This window comes from Triticum dicoccoides, chromosome 6A, assembly GCF_002162155.2.
Source record: "Triticum dicoccoides isolate Atlit2015 ecotype Zavitan chromosome 6A, WEW_v2.0, whole genome shotgun sequence".
NCBI classification, from domain to species: domain Eukaryota; kingdom Viridiplantae; phylum Streptophyta; class Magnoliopsida; order Poales; family Poaceae; genus Triticum; species Triticum dicoccoides.
In genome coordinates this window covers 324,237,675-324,251,796 of record NC_041390.1, presented here as the reverse complement: position 1 = coordinate 324,251,796, position 14,122 = coordinate 324,237,675, and the positions used below count along the sequence as shown (strand labels likewise).

Here is a 14,122-nt window from a genome sequence, read left to right as displayed (position 1 = left end):
CGAGCCGGCGGCGCGGCGATGTGGACTGGGACGGCGGGCGAGTCGCGTCGCGACACGTGGCGACGGGGGGACCAGGTCGGTCGTGTCCGTCGGTGGCAATTTTGTCCGGCGGCGCGTGGAGACGAAGAAGGCTAGGGTTTCGTCCGGAATTGGTATGGGGGAGGTATAAATAGGCATAGAGGGAGCTAGGAGTCCAAATGGGGTGCGGTTTTCGGCCACGCGATCGTGATCGAACGATCTAGATGATGGAGCAGGTTTAGGTGGGTTTTGGGCCAAATTGGAGGGGTGTTGGGCTGCAACACACACGAGGCCTTTTCGGTCCCTCGGTTAACCGTTGGAGTATCAAACGAAGTCCAAATGGTACGAAACTTGACAGGCGGTCTAACGGTAGTAAACCAAGGCCTCTTGACAAGTCTCGGTCCAATCCGGAAATGTTTAATCCTCACACACGAAAGAAAGGTAGAAATGACCACCGGAGGAGAACGAAGCGCCGAAATGCAAAACGGACAACGGGGAAAAAGCTCGAATGCATGAGACGAACACATATCCAAATGCAATGCACATGATGACATGATATGAGATGCATAACAACGACAACAACACACGGAGACAAAGACCCGAACCCGAGGAAATAAATTAACTTAGCGCCGGAAACGGCAAGAGTTGGAGTACAAATTAGGAAAGTTACATCCGGGGTGTTACATCGCCGTCGTCCACCGCCTTGGTGCTCTCGGTGTGGCGTGGTCAATGTGGTCAAGGAACGACTTCCATCCGAAGAGTACTGTACGTGGAGAGGCTGACAGCTGGGTCCATGGCTGCAGCAAGGAAGTGCAACCTTATTACGCACAAAATAATGATTCCTCCACCTGACAGCAGGGACCCACCGAACGGGCCACCGTATTTCATGAAAAAAACGTTTCACCCCTGACTATTGGGACCCATCAGCTACATCTTCGACCGCAAAGAAGTGCATCCATATTACGGGCAAAAACATGATTCTCCCCCTGACAGTTGGGACCCACCAGCAATAACTTCGCATGCAAGAAAGTGCCTCCTTATCCTCCCTGACAGTCAGGACCCACCTAGTCGAAGTGTACGCAGCGTTGTTATTCTGGTCGCGAATGTGTACGTACATACTGGTCGATCGGTCTGTCTGCAGGCTGCAGCGATGAACCGTGGCCGAGTAAGGAAGGGCACGTGTCGTATTAGAGGTGCGGACATAGCATGGCACGCAGTCCCGTCAATATCATGTACACGTATGTACAGCCAGGGTGCAAGAAACTAAATACGGCCACGTACGTACATACGGGGGGTGTCTCGAACACCTACTCACGCATACGTACGATCAGGGCTCGTGTACATGGAGAGGCAGCGACGGCGTCCTGTTCATCGACAGCCTACCGGCTGGGTCGCAATGGAGGAAACATCGTTGTGTTCACCGGGAGCCAAGTGATTGGGTCGGAACGCATCTTGTTCATCGGGAGGCAACAGACTAGGTTGAAATGGGTCGTGTTCAATGGGATCCTATTGGCTTGGATGGAACAGCCGGGACGGGGTCTAGCGTACCGCAAAACGGAGGAAAACGGCCTTATGTTCGACCGCGTATGGTCGGAACAGGTTCCTGTTCATCGGGAAGGGTCTGGCGTACCTTAAAACAAAGGAAACGAACTTGTGTTCGAGCTCCTACGGTCGAAACGGGGTGTTGTTGATCTGGAGGGGTGTGGCGTACCGCAAAACGAAGGAAACGGACTTGTGTTGGAGCGCCTACGGTCGAAACGGGGGTCTTGTTCATCGAGAGGGTGTGGCGTACCGCAAAACAGGACTCCACGGGCTACTGTTCATCCACCCTCTACTGCCTCACTCCAGCCTCCACGGGCTACTGTTTATCCACCGTCGACGTCCTCCAGCCTCCACCTGCAACTGTTCATCCACGACGTCTCCCTCCTGCCTCCACCAGCTACTATTCATCCCCGGGCTCCTGTTCATCCAGCCTCCACCGCTACTCCACTGGCTACTGTTCAACCAGCCCTCTCCACGGGGTCCTGTTCAACCACCCCTCCATGGGCTACTGTTGATCCAGCCCTCCACCGGCTACTGTTCAACCAGCCCTTCACGGGGTCCTGTTCATCCAGCCCTCCACGAGGTCTTGTTCATCCACCCCCAACCGGCTCGATCGGGGTCCTGTTCATCCAGCGACAACGGCCTCTATTACCACGGGGTCCTATTCATCAAACCCCCACCAGGAACTGTTCATCCAAACCCCAACAACGCTCACTGTTCATAAAGAGGCAGCAGGTTCGATCGGCTTCAGCTAGCAGTAGTAGCGAAGGAATCGCTCGATCGAATTCAGTTAATAGCTAGGGATCGATCGATCGCTCGGGTTCAGTAACGCGTAGCCTGCAGTACAATCACTCGGGTTCAGTAGGCGAATGCCTCGCTTGGGTTCACTTAGAGCCCAACGTCTCGCGCCCACACGCGTACGTGTACGAGAGAAACACGTATCGCTCGGCCCCGACCACCCACCGTAATAGGGAACTCCCCGATATTTTCCTCACTCTCGCTTCTACCATGGTTTTTTCCGTCATGGACGGCCCAAAGAATGTCATGCAGCCGCGTCTCCAGCCCGCCCAAGACGAAAAGCCCATTTTATGTCATGATTTTTTGTCATATAAGTAGGAGCCCACCACATCTATGATGATACAGGGTTTTGTCATAATTATCGCCATAGAAGTGTCATAAGCATGACAGGAAAAAAATTTGTTCGGCCCAAAATGTCACAGATGTCTTCTTTTTGTAGTGAAGACTTGCACCCGAAGGAACATGATAAGATTGTTTACCTGCATCTTTACCTTCGGCGCATCCTTTAAGATAGGAAGTGGTGTCTTTACCTAGTTAGACCTCTTTTTTCACCACTGATATAGGGTAGCAAGTTCTTCCACGATATCAACATAAGGTGGAGACCCGCATTGTTCCACCTTGATGCTCCTCTTCCCCTTAGCTAATAGTGTTCCATCTGGCTTTTTGCCACTTGGCTTACGATAAGCTTACTTTTGGTTCTCAGGTGGAGTGGTCTTTTTCACTATTTCTTCTACCATGTGGAAGGCTTTAGACTCCCTGTTGTGTTTCAAGTACTTCTTCTCTGGCAAATTCAGGAACTTAGAAAAGTTTTTCAAAACATGCAGCATGGGGTCAGTTCCAATATTTAGCTCACTACGGAAGTCGTTTACCTTTGTAGTTCTAAAAAAGACTTAATAATATCATAAACAGGATCAACCTTACTCTTTTCCTTTGAACAAAGCTGCTAATCTTCCTTCTTATCCTGTATAATTTCCCTTGAGGATAATAATGAGCATAGAATGCAGCCAATAATTTTGGCCAGTTTCTCAAGACATTCACAGACTAGCGTTCTAACCATCTGGCAGCTCCTCCATCTAATGAATAAGGAAATATTTTTTCCATTATCTCTTCATTAGTCAAGTCCTGCAACTGAAAAGTACCACACGCAATGTTAATTTTGTTAATATGCATATATGGGCATTCAATTGCATCACCTTGAAATATATTCCCTTTCAGCATATCTATTAACCGAGGGTTTATCTCATATGCTTTGCCAAGTAGGTCGGGACCAAACGATATAGCATTCTCTCTTCTAGACGGTCCTGCCACCAATTCCACTCCTACCTGACAAATTTGTTCTTAAAGGACCATGGCTACTTTATATCTGCAAAGACCATTAGGACACAAAATAATTCAAAACTTAAGACCGGCGGGTAATTACTTCAAAATGGCCTGCAAGTGCATAGGCTTTAGTTGTAGCCTTTTCGAAGTAAAAGTATCGATCCCACAGGGGACACAGGAATCAGCCTTTTGCCTCTTGTAGAGAATTATGTATTTTTGTGCCTGTAGATAACTGTAGACTTAAAGCAGAGTGAGGGTGGATATAAATGATAATTGAGTAGTGGAGTGACTTATAACAAAATAAAATAAAAATAAATAAAGAGAAAGAATTGTAGTGACGGATGAAACAACAGAATGGAAAGGTGTTCTCAAGGAGTCCGGAATCCTCATTGGTATGTTTCTAGTGCACCTATGCATATGCAATTTTCGAATTTGGTACTGTTCTGCCTAAAACATAATTTTATTCTTGTTAAACCGCAAAAGTAAATGTGCCATGTTATTCTATGCGTTTTTGTAGTCCATTTACATATATTATTTATTTAATTCAGAGCTACAGTTTAAAAGTTATGTAATAAACCACTTAAGCATGTTATTTATATAGATTTAACACAAACAACAATTTAAATGTTTTTAGCATGTGACAGAGTTGCATATTATGAATCTACAGGAAAATCTAAACATTTTACATATGATAATCATTTTAATCCGATGCACGGTTTGTGAGTTATTATATGTATGACCCTACACACTATATGTGACTTATGGGCAGATTTGGAACATTTATGGAGAAAGTAAAACTGCAACTCAATCTTACTAAAAGGCCTTAAAAGGAAGATTAGGAAGTTGAGTTGGTTAGAAAGGAAAGTTGAAGAATAGTGCACATGTGTTATGGGTGATTCCAAGTTAATGAAATGTTGTTTTAGCTCCCTACTAATATTGGGAGGATATATGTTTTAAAGAGAAATCACCATATGAATTTCCCTCAATTTGAATGGATTGAAGATCCATACAATTTATTTATATGAGGAACATTTAGGTTTGTAAATTTAATGCATTATCACATGATGCAATGCAAAAATGGAATAGAGCAAAAAATAAAACAACAACAATAATAGAAAGAATTGGTCTCTGGTTGTTACACACCAACTTTGTTCGAATTTGTTGGAAGGCAACGAGAAGTGAAAATCGGGGAGCCCTTCCAAAAGTGAAAATTGGAGTACTCATCTATGGAGATGAACAGCAGTGAAGAAGATGACAGTGATGGTGAGAAAAGGGTGCCTAGTGATGGTGAGAAAAGGGTGCCTAGAAGTCCCACAGTGGCGTCTAGCATGGGACGTCCCGACAGGAGGATCGAAGGAGATGCTCAAGAGATAAGGAGGTAGAGGCGATTAAAAAAAACGACGACTTAGTGAGATCAAGGAGGTACTCAGAGAAGAAGAAACAACAAAGTTGGAGATGGAGGAGAAGAAGATCCCAGAGAAGAGATGGGATTTCATGCAAAGCAAAAGGACTCATGAAGAGATGGGGGCATATAGAATCCAGGTTGAGGAGGCATGGATCCAATGGCAAGAGCATTTTGAGAGGAGACGGGGATCGTGACCATACATCCTGGGGCTGCAAACGCATGAGAGGACGGCACAGACGCCAGCAACATGTGTACACGTCGGTTTAATACTATAAGTTGACGCAACTTGCTAAAAATATGCGCGTGATTGTTTAAAAATTATGTGAATAATTGTTTGATGTCACAAACTTGGATTTTAATGGCGATTAAAGTATTTAAATTTGAATGAGGAAAACAAAAAGAGATGAAGTTGAGACGTGGGACTAAGTTTGCACGTCACCTGGCCAGCCTCCAAAACATTATGCAATGCAGCGCACCCTATGAGAGTACCTCTGATAGCCGCATTATAACACTTGAGAGGCATCAACAGTTAGCTTCTCAGCATGGAAGCGTGACGATCTATTACCCTTCTTGATAAGTTAATTAATAGCCTTAAATTGAGACACCTACATGCAGCCCACAAGTTTCTGCCTAACTAGCCACCCTTAATATGTATTGTTACATGTATGCAAAACTATAATCCAGTCCGGTGCTCATAAACTATGTGCACAGCAACCCATAGCGCTCATTCTTCTTCCTCCGTCTCCTCATCGTCATCGCCACCGCTAGCAGCTCTGTATCTCAATCCCCCCTCCTCGAGGTTATCTCCCTCTTCCTCGGTCTCCTCACTATCATCTTCGTACAACACTTTCCTTGGCCACTGATGCTCCTCAGGGATACTGACAGCTGGAGATGGCACCGTATAACCACTGCGCTTAGGGATCTTGGCGAGTGGCATGCTGGTTGTGAGATTTGGCTTGCTTCTACGGGAATTCTTCAATATTGTGCCCCTCGACGGACCAGCTTGAGCACCAGCATCCGAATAGTGGTTGGGGTGCTCTTTCTTCAAATGGAGGTTAAGTTTGTACTCATGAATGTATGCCTTGGCACACCCATCGTAAGGGCAGACATACGGACGATCAGCTGATGGAACTGGTGGTGTTACCAGAGATTTCGCTGTGTTATGAGGGTGATCTCCTAGTGCATTGCGGTTTATTACAGGCCCACCTGGATTCTGTAAACCAGACTGTCTAGTCTTGTGAGTATAGGTTATGCGACAAGTTGCAACTGACAAATATCTCTATACATCTTACCTTCTCATGTTGTGCCCTGAAATGAGCCCTTAGTTTAGATTCCTGTGTAAATCTTCGACCACATTCTGGGTATGGACACATATGATAGTTATCCGCAAAATGGGTTTTCATGTGTGCCTTCAAATTAAAATCCAATGAGAAAGCCTGCAATGACCAGGAATAAAAGCAGATTAAATCCATGAGTTCCCAAATCCACAACTATGATGAGGGAATACCAATTTGCTGCGCTGCACTTATTCCATCAGTTACAAAGTAAAGCCCACCCGGTGCATCCTACTAAGCTAACATAATTTCTCAAAAATACGTGAAGAAGTCTCTTGCTGGTAACTGCCACTCCAGAATGAGCATGTTAACATTTGTGTACACCATTATTTGAATTTTTTTAAACTATAATCCCTTGACATGGATTCTTGGATTGCAGACAATACTGCAGCGGGTTCATGTCCAGGTTGTTGTTGCCGTGGCCTTCCTCTTCCTCTCGCTTGCTGCACCTCCCTCTCACTCTCTCTCTAACACAACAAAGAAGAAAGAGGAAGAAAGAAGACAGTGGACACAGGAGGATTTTTTCCGGCGCTCGAACGCCGCTTCCACGAGCACGAACTCGTAAGCCTCAGCAATTACACAGGGGCCGGGGGGAGACCTTATACACGCGCGCGCACGCGTGCCACGCCGCACCTATGGTGTGCCTGCTCGCCCCACTCCCCACGCTCCGCGCTCCACGGCTCCCGCGCCCGCCGCGCACACACAGCGCTGGATGCGACCGGGTCCAGCGCCCAGCGCGGTCGCCCTCGCGCGCTCCTCGCTAACCACACAACGCGGCCACGCACACACGCGCTGACTCGCACACACACGCACTAACTACCACTACGACTCACACGGCCACTCAGCTGGTCCACTCGCCACGGCCGCATGCATGCCATGCACTAACAGCCCACAAGCACCGGATCAGCTTAGCCACGTCCTGCAAGTCAAGATTAAGGCTAACACTGTTCCCCCTAATCTTGACTTGTTCATCGTCATAGTCGTTGTAGCTCTCGTCGTCGTGGTCGTCATCGTCATGACCGTCGTGCCGCGCCGCTGCGGCCTCCACCGCGCAGCACCCCACGTCCCGCGCTCCCAGGCTCGTGTACACGACGCGCACGCACGCAGTCGCCACGGCCCGAGTCCAGCGCCCCGACGCGGTCACTCCTCCGCTGCATTCGCCACGCCACGCACTCCCCGGCCGGCGCACCCGTCGCGCTCCCGCGGTCCCGATGCGCCCGACGCGTCCAGTGCGCACCCATAACACGCACCGGTCGCGCCCGGCTCGCCGCCGCGGCTTATTGCCCTGCACCGCTGCGCCGTCAACCGCAGCGCAGCGCCTCCACGATCGTCGCACCGAGCAGCCGCGGCCTCTGCGACACCACGCAGGTCCTCCGCAACCTCCTCGTCTCCGCGACCGCCGTTGTTCGTCGTGCGCACACGGCATCACGCCACACCGCCGTGGACTCGCCGCGCGTTGCCGACGCCACGCGCTCGCCGCGCGTCCGGCATCACGCCACACCTCCGTGGACTCGCCGCGCATTGCCGACGCCATGCGCTCGTCGCGCGCCGTTGCCAAGACCTTCATGTCCGTCGCGCACCGCGCGCGCCGCGGACGCGGCCGCACGCTCCGCAACCGCCCCTCGAACTTGGCTCTGTATACCAATTGTTGTTGTCGTGGCCTTCCTCTTCCTCTCGCTTGCTGCACCTCCCTCTCACTCTCTCTCTAACACAACAAAGAAGAAAGAGGAAGGAAGAAGACAGTGGACACAGGTGGATTTTTTCCGGCGCTCGAACGCCACTTCCACGAGCACAAACTCGTAAGCCTCAGCAATTACACAGGGGCCGGGGGGAGACCTTATGCACGCGCGCACGCGTGCCACGCCGCACCTATGGTGCGCCTGCTCGCCCCACTCCCCACGCTCCACGCTCCACGGCTCCCGCACCCGCCGCGCACACACAGCGCCGGATGCGACCAACAGAATGATTGAAATGCCAAGCCCTAGGATAAGAAATAGAACTAAAACAGAAACCAATGATGGAGCTTTTCTATATTTAATTAACATAAATAACATTTCTCCGTAATTAAATATTTCTGGTAACTTGTTCAAATGTACAAATTATATATGATTAAAAACCAAAATTCTGTACAGAAAAGCATAACAAGTACATGGAGAAAGCATGGTAATAACCTTGCCACAACCTTCATGAGGGCAGACGAAGTTCTTCTCGCCTGTATGAATAAGAAAATGCCTCTTCAACTTAGAGCTATCTAAAAATTTCTACAAAACGGATTCAGCAGAAAAAATTAGATAAGCAGCTCAGTATAAAAAATGTCACTGCCATACGGAAATGGCTTTGCGATGTAGGCAAGACAGATATGGATGACACAATACCTTCCCACATCCCTCGTAGTGACAGACATACTGCCTCTCCCCATGCACGTGGGCATGTTTCCTAAGAGCACCTGCATCAACAAAAGTTTTCCCACAGCCATCATAGCTGCATAAGAAAAGAACCTCAGTGGCAGGGTCAGGCTTTGCAGTGCATGCCCCTTCTTCCTTGTCCTTGGACTTAAGAGCAGCCAACCTATCCTCTATCAGGGAATGAAGATAAAAATATTAGCTGAATGAGAATGCTAAACTAAAACGCAAACATGTCAAGAAGAAAATCCAACTAGTTTGTCCTTATTGCTACATTGCACCTGATTTCTAAATTGGTCTGAAGTTGTACACAAAGAAGAGGTGTAAAAAGAATGCAATACTTTTGTTGTGGACATGGGTCCACAGTACCAACATAAAGCAAGCATGGGAGGAGTCCATGACAGAAAAGTACTTCTTCTGCCCGGGATTGAAGGACCTGTGAGCCACGGTAAGCCGTTTGAATTTAAAAGGCCGCAGTAATTATAATGGAAGTATTTCGACTCGATTCCCCTCCAGTTTGCTGTGTTAATTACGACTGGCAGCATGCAGTCACTAAAAGCGCTCCTCCAGTCAATATGCCCAACCAAGCATGCAACCTATTACAGCTAACGGCATGCCTGCAGCCAATTAAATTGCCACAATTAATTAAGCCGAGACGTGTGCATGCAGTTCACTACAGCTGCACCTTGGTCTTGCCGTTTTGGCCCCTGAGACCTATAAAGTATAAACCCGGACGGAGGAAGTAGAGTCCATTGGGAGAGCATAGGGGCAGGAAAGAGTGCAATTGCATAAGGAAAGATCTATGTCTAATCGTGTTAGGAGAGGTCAAAGGCTTGATCATCCGTTATATAAGGATGACACATATCCATGTTTGAGGCAAGCAAGAACAATCAATCTAATATCTCCCAGTTATTCTCTTGTCTCAACCTATGTCTACCCAATCCCTCCTCACAGCCACACCGTCTGGCTATCTTCAGCACGGTAGTTATCCCGTTGCAAATCAAGGTTGACATCATTTGGTATCAGAGACAGCCACCATGGCTTTCAATGCAGACTCTTTCATGGAAGAGTTCAACGCCTCAACCCAATCTATCTTCGACAAATTCAAGATTCGTATATGCTTGATATCAAGGCAGCAAAGTAAAGGAGGGCAGCAATGGCTTCAGCGACAAACATGGCAAGCATGGCAGCAATATCATCACTGCAGCCTGAAGTCGGCGTAGCAGCGGCGGTTTGCAAGAAGCTGTAGAGGCGCACGAAGAAGCAGCAAGCAGCAGTTACGAGACATCCGGATGCAGAAGCTACAGATGCAGATAGAGGAGCGACATAGGAGCGACCAGGCACAGCAGCATTGCTAGCGACAGTGGCGACACAACCATGCATAACAGCATCAACAAAATCATCTTCAATGGAACGGTTGAGGCAGGCTAGAAAAGGGTCGATTGCTGAGCATGGACCTAGCATTGGAGTTGTCCACGAAATTGATCTGGGCCATCCAAAATCATCTTCAGTGGAACGGTTGAGGCAGGCTAGAAAAGGGTCAATTGCTGAGCATGGACCTAGCATTGGAGTTGTCCACGAAATTGATCTGGGCCATCATTCATGTGTGGACGTTGGTTCAAGCAAATGTTTAGTTGTGTGTGCATGTGTACATACAGGAAGAGATAATTTGGTGCATAGAATATGTAGAAGTTATATTTCAGATTGGAAAGAAAAGCACGAGAATTATTATGCATGCATGAGAACAAATCAAATGGGATCCGTATTGGCTCCAGCTGTTGCATTTTCCATAAAACAGAAAATAGCCTTGGTTGGTTCGTATAGCGTCCACCAGAAGAACGTGACCAAGGGGGTGTCAAAGGAATATGTGACCAACAGGACATGGAAAGAATTCTATTGCCAACTGAATGTCAGCGACATAACAAGGGACATTCCAAATTTCCTGGAGAGGATCTCAGACAGAAGTATCAGGGTGACCTAGAGATATACAAGTTGTACCTGAGAGAATTAGGCAAGAGGTCTGGCAAAACGTAGAGCTGCAGTCACAGTATCACTATCACATTGATGCGGGGCTATGAAGGAATTCAGCCCTGGCCACCAACAAGCTGCTTGTCCAGGAGGGGTGTAATGTTGCGGAAAAAAGGTTCACAGTATCAAGGCAAGAGTACCAGCGTGGAAGGAGTCCATGAGAGTGAAGTATCCTAAGAGTACACTAGGAAAGTATAGGATTAGGAAAGAGTTCAATCGTATAAGGAAAATTTTAAGCCTTATTAGGAGAGGTCAAGGACCTGAGCATCCGTTATATAAGGATGGCATGCATCCACGTTTGAGGCAAGGAAGAACAACCGATCTAATCTCTACGAATTATTATCTTGTCTCAACCTATTACCCAATCCCGCGACGTCTGGCTATCTTCAGCACGGTAGTTAACCCCTTGTGAATCAAGGTTCACAACAATTGCCGACACCAAACACTTGAAATTTAACATATATCCTTTGACATGTTCATCGCAATCTCCATCTGACATCTCAACTTCTGCTATTTGCTTTGAGAACGCATCACTAGACTAATGGTTTATTGGTACATTGCATGTAACTCCTAAATTGTTCGGAAGTTGTAAACAAAGAACAGGTGTAAAAGAGTGCAACATTGTCCACACCAAACACTTGAAATTTAACATAAATCTTTTGACATGTTGATCACAGTCTACATATGTAATCTGAAATTCTGCTATTTGCTTTGCGAGAATTCATCACTAGACTAATGGCTTTATTGGTTCTCAAGTCTGTACAGATTAAACAGAAACTTCACAATCCCCATGCCAATCTCCAATTGTAGAATGTTTGCAGTAGACTAAATCAGAAAAAGAGCAGACTACTACTTGATGCAATCGGTACAACATATGCTTGTCGTAATGATATTTCAATAATGTAGAGAATTACAAGGTTAGAGTTGTGGAGAGAGACATTGGAAACTAATGTTTTTAGGCTTAGTAGAACTAAAACCAAGTACATGAGGTGCGGTTTCAGTACTACTAGGCACGAGGAGCCTTGCTGGGCAGCTGGTACCTCAGAAGGACACTTTTCAATATTTGGGGTCAATGCTGCAGAAGGATGATGATATCGATGAAGATATGAGCCATCGAATCAAAGCTTGATAGATGAAGTGGCACCAAGCTTCTGGCGTTCTCTGTGACAAGAGTGCCACAAAAGTTAAAAGGCAGGTCTATAGAACGGCGATTCGACCTGCGATGTTGTATGGCACTGAATGTTGGCCAACTAAAGGGTAACATGTCCAAAGTTAGGTGTAGCAGAGATGCACATGTTGAGATGGATATGTGGCCACACAAGAAAGGATCGGGTCAGTGCAACGTGTGGCAGTACAACATGCAGGGCATCGACATTAGTCGATGAGTGGCCGTCTTTTCAGCACGGGCAGGGCATCCTGTGTGCTCTTGTTAGGCCTCCAGGGCTAACTTCTCATTGTGTGGGACACGCCGGATCTGGCCTACACAGAGGGGGAAGCAATGCCCCAGTGCTGCAAGGATGGCTTCAACAGTGGTGTGTGGCCGCACCATTGTTGGGCCGTGTTCACGAATCATGACAAACATTTCCACTGGTCAGCCACGTGTCGGAAGATGATAAGCATTTTTAGGCCAGTTGCATTTCTAGTAGTGTGTATGTTATACTTGCCTCTAGCGGTCGTTAGTTGCTATCTTGCTGGAGTGGTGTTAGGTTGTAATGGCCCAACCTTAAGCTTTCTCGAAAGTTAGGCTAGCTTGCACCTGTGACTAATGAAACCAAAGCCTCTATCTAATAAACACCCGGTGGAATTTACGCAACGGAAACCACAATAACAACCAAAGAAAGATCATGTCACGCAGCAATTGCAGGCACGATGACACTAAGCAACAAGTGATGGAGCCGTGACACAACAGTAAGTCAAAGTAAGAATTTACAGCAGCAAGAAGAAGGCGACGTACCTCGCACCCACTTGTAAAGCGCGCACGGGCCGCCGGCGATGACAAGGTCCTGCGGAACCCTAGGAGAAGGACGCGGCGCAAATAGTTCAGATCCAAACCACACGAAGCGGAGTGGAATTCGAGGGGTGGTAGGGGTTGGGAGACAAACCACTCCTTGATCCATCGGTAGCGGCGGTGGAGTCCCTGCATCGCGTCTCCCCGCGGCCGCAGGGCGGAAGGCGATGACGGCGTTACGGATGATTGTTGCAAGGGAAGATTCGGATTTGGTCTTGGGGCTGGGGCTGGCGGCGACTTATGTTTACCGGGCTACGGGTGGGTACAGACAGGGAGGGAGGCTCGGAGTCGGATGGCATGGTGGATGAGGAGCAGCATGTCGTGCTGCGAGGAAATCTATGGCTACGCCTCGCGGCCGCGGCTGCTCCGTTCCCGTCATCATCTCATCGCAAGACCAAAGGCAAATGAAACAGGTCCCTTGCGTTGTTTCCGGTTGTGGGGGCGTCTAGATGGCCAAATGGGTGCCGGGAAGGGAGAGATTAACACGTGTGTACTATAAATTTATAAGTTTTTAGAGATTCCAATGCGAATTACATATAAAGCAAAATGAGTGAATTACCTTCTAAAATATGTACATATACATTCATATATAAGATTCAATTCTGAGCCCGGATACATCTGCACCCGGTCAAAAAAACAATTCATAAAAAAAATTTAAATCCAACTTTTTCATGGAAGGTAGATAATTTGGTGTATGAGGTGCGCTCCAAATTTCAGAGCATTTGGACATTTGAGCAGCTCTCAGCAAAAAAGACAAATTGGGTCAGAACAGTATATAAACAACACACTATTTAACAGATCCCAAATTTGTCTTTTTTGTCGAGAGCTACTCAGATGTCCAAATGATTTGAAATTTGGGGCGGACAACAAACACCAGATTATCTACCATGCCAAAAAAATTGAAATTTTTTAAATTTTTTAGTATTTGTTTTGACTTTTTTACTCAGCAAAGGTGTAGATGATCCTGGAAGCCAAAACGCCTCACTCCGTATATAGTCTTTATTGAAATCACCGAAAAGACTTATATTTAGGAACGGAGGGATTATATTTAGATTTTTATTATTTATGATCACTACTCGGTTTTACCATTTAGATATATTAAAACTGTGAAACTTTTCAACCCTCTCAGGCTATTAACGTTCACAGTCATCGAATTGCCAGTTTTGGGTGCTTTCTGACGTAAGATTTGCTCTTAATTTAGCGTTGGCTCGCTTCGTGCGCTACAACCGAGCGCTAAACATGATGGGCCGTTGCTTGGGTAACAATT

General features: G+C 47.1%; 1 protein-coding gene across 2 annotated transcripts; it reads right to left on the bottom strand.

The window, feature by feature from the left end:
* Positions 1 to 5,541: 5,541 nt before the first annotated feature.
* LOC119316855 (zinc finger transcription factor YY1-like) lies at positions 5,542 to 13,290 on the bottom strand. Of its 2 annotated transcripts, none has more exons than XM_037591240.1 (6): positions 12,950 to 13,290; positions 12,802 to 12,860; positions 8,793 to 8,992; positions 8,589 to 8,678; positions 6,376 to 6,519; positions 5,542 to 6,308 (listed from the first exon to the last, which is right to left on the bottom strand). In XM_037591240.1, the coding sequence occupies exons 1-6, from the start codon at positions 12,988 to 12,990 to the stop codon at positions 5,808 to 5,810; spliced, it is 1,035 nt and encodes a 344-aa protein (XP_037447137.1). In that variant the 5' UTR covers positions 12,991 to 13,290; the 3' UTR covers positions 5,542 to 5,807. The 2 variants fall into 2 exon arrangements, with proteins under 2 accessions (XP_037447137.1, XP_037447139.1); XM_037591242.1 differs by having other exon boundaries at positions 5,542 to 6,296; positions 12,950 to 13,287.
* Positions 13,291 to 14,122: the final 832 nt, after the last annotated feature.

Coding starts and splice junctions, on each gene's coding strand:
- LOC119316855 (XM_037591240.1), bottom strand. CDS start 12,990: ATGCAGGGACTCCACCGCCGCTACCGATGGATCAAGGAGTG. Junction 8,993..12,801: donor GCTTTACAAGTGGGTGCGAG/GTACGTCGCCTT, acceptor ATTCCCTGATAG/AGGATAGGTTGGCTGCTCTT. Junction 6,309..6,375: donor TCAGGGCACAACATGAGAAG/GTAAGATGTATA, acceptor AAGACTAGACAG/TCTGGTTTACAGAATCCAGG.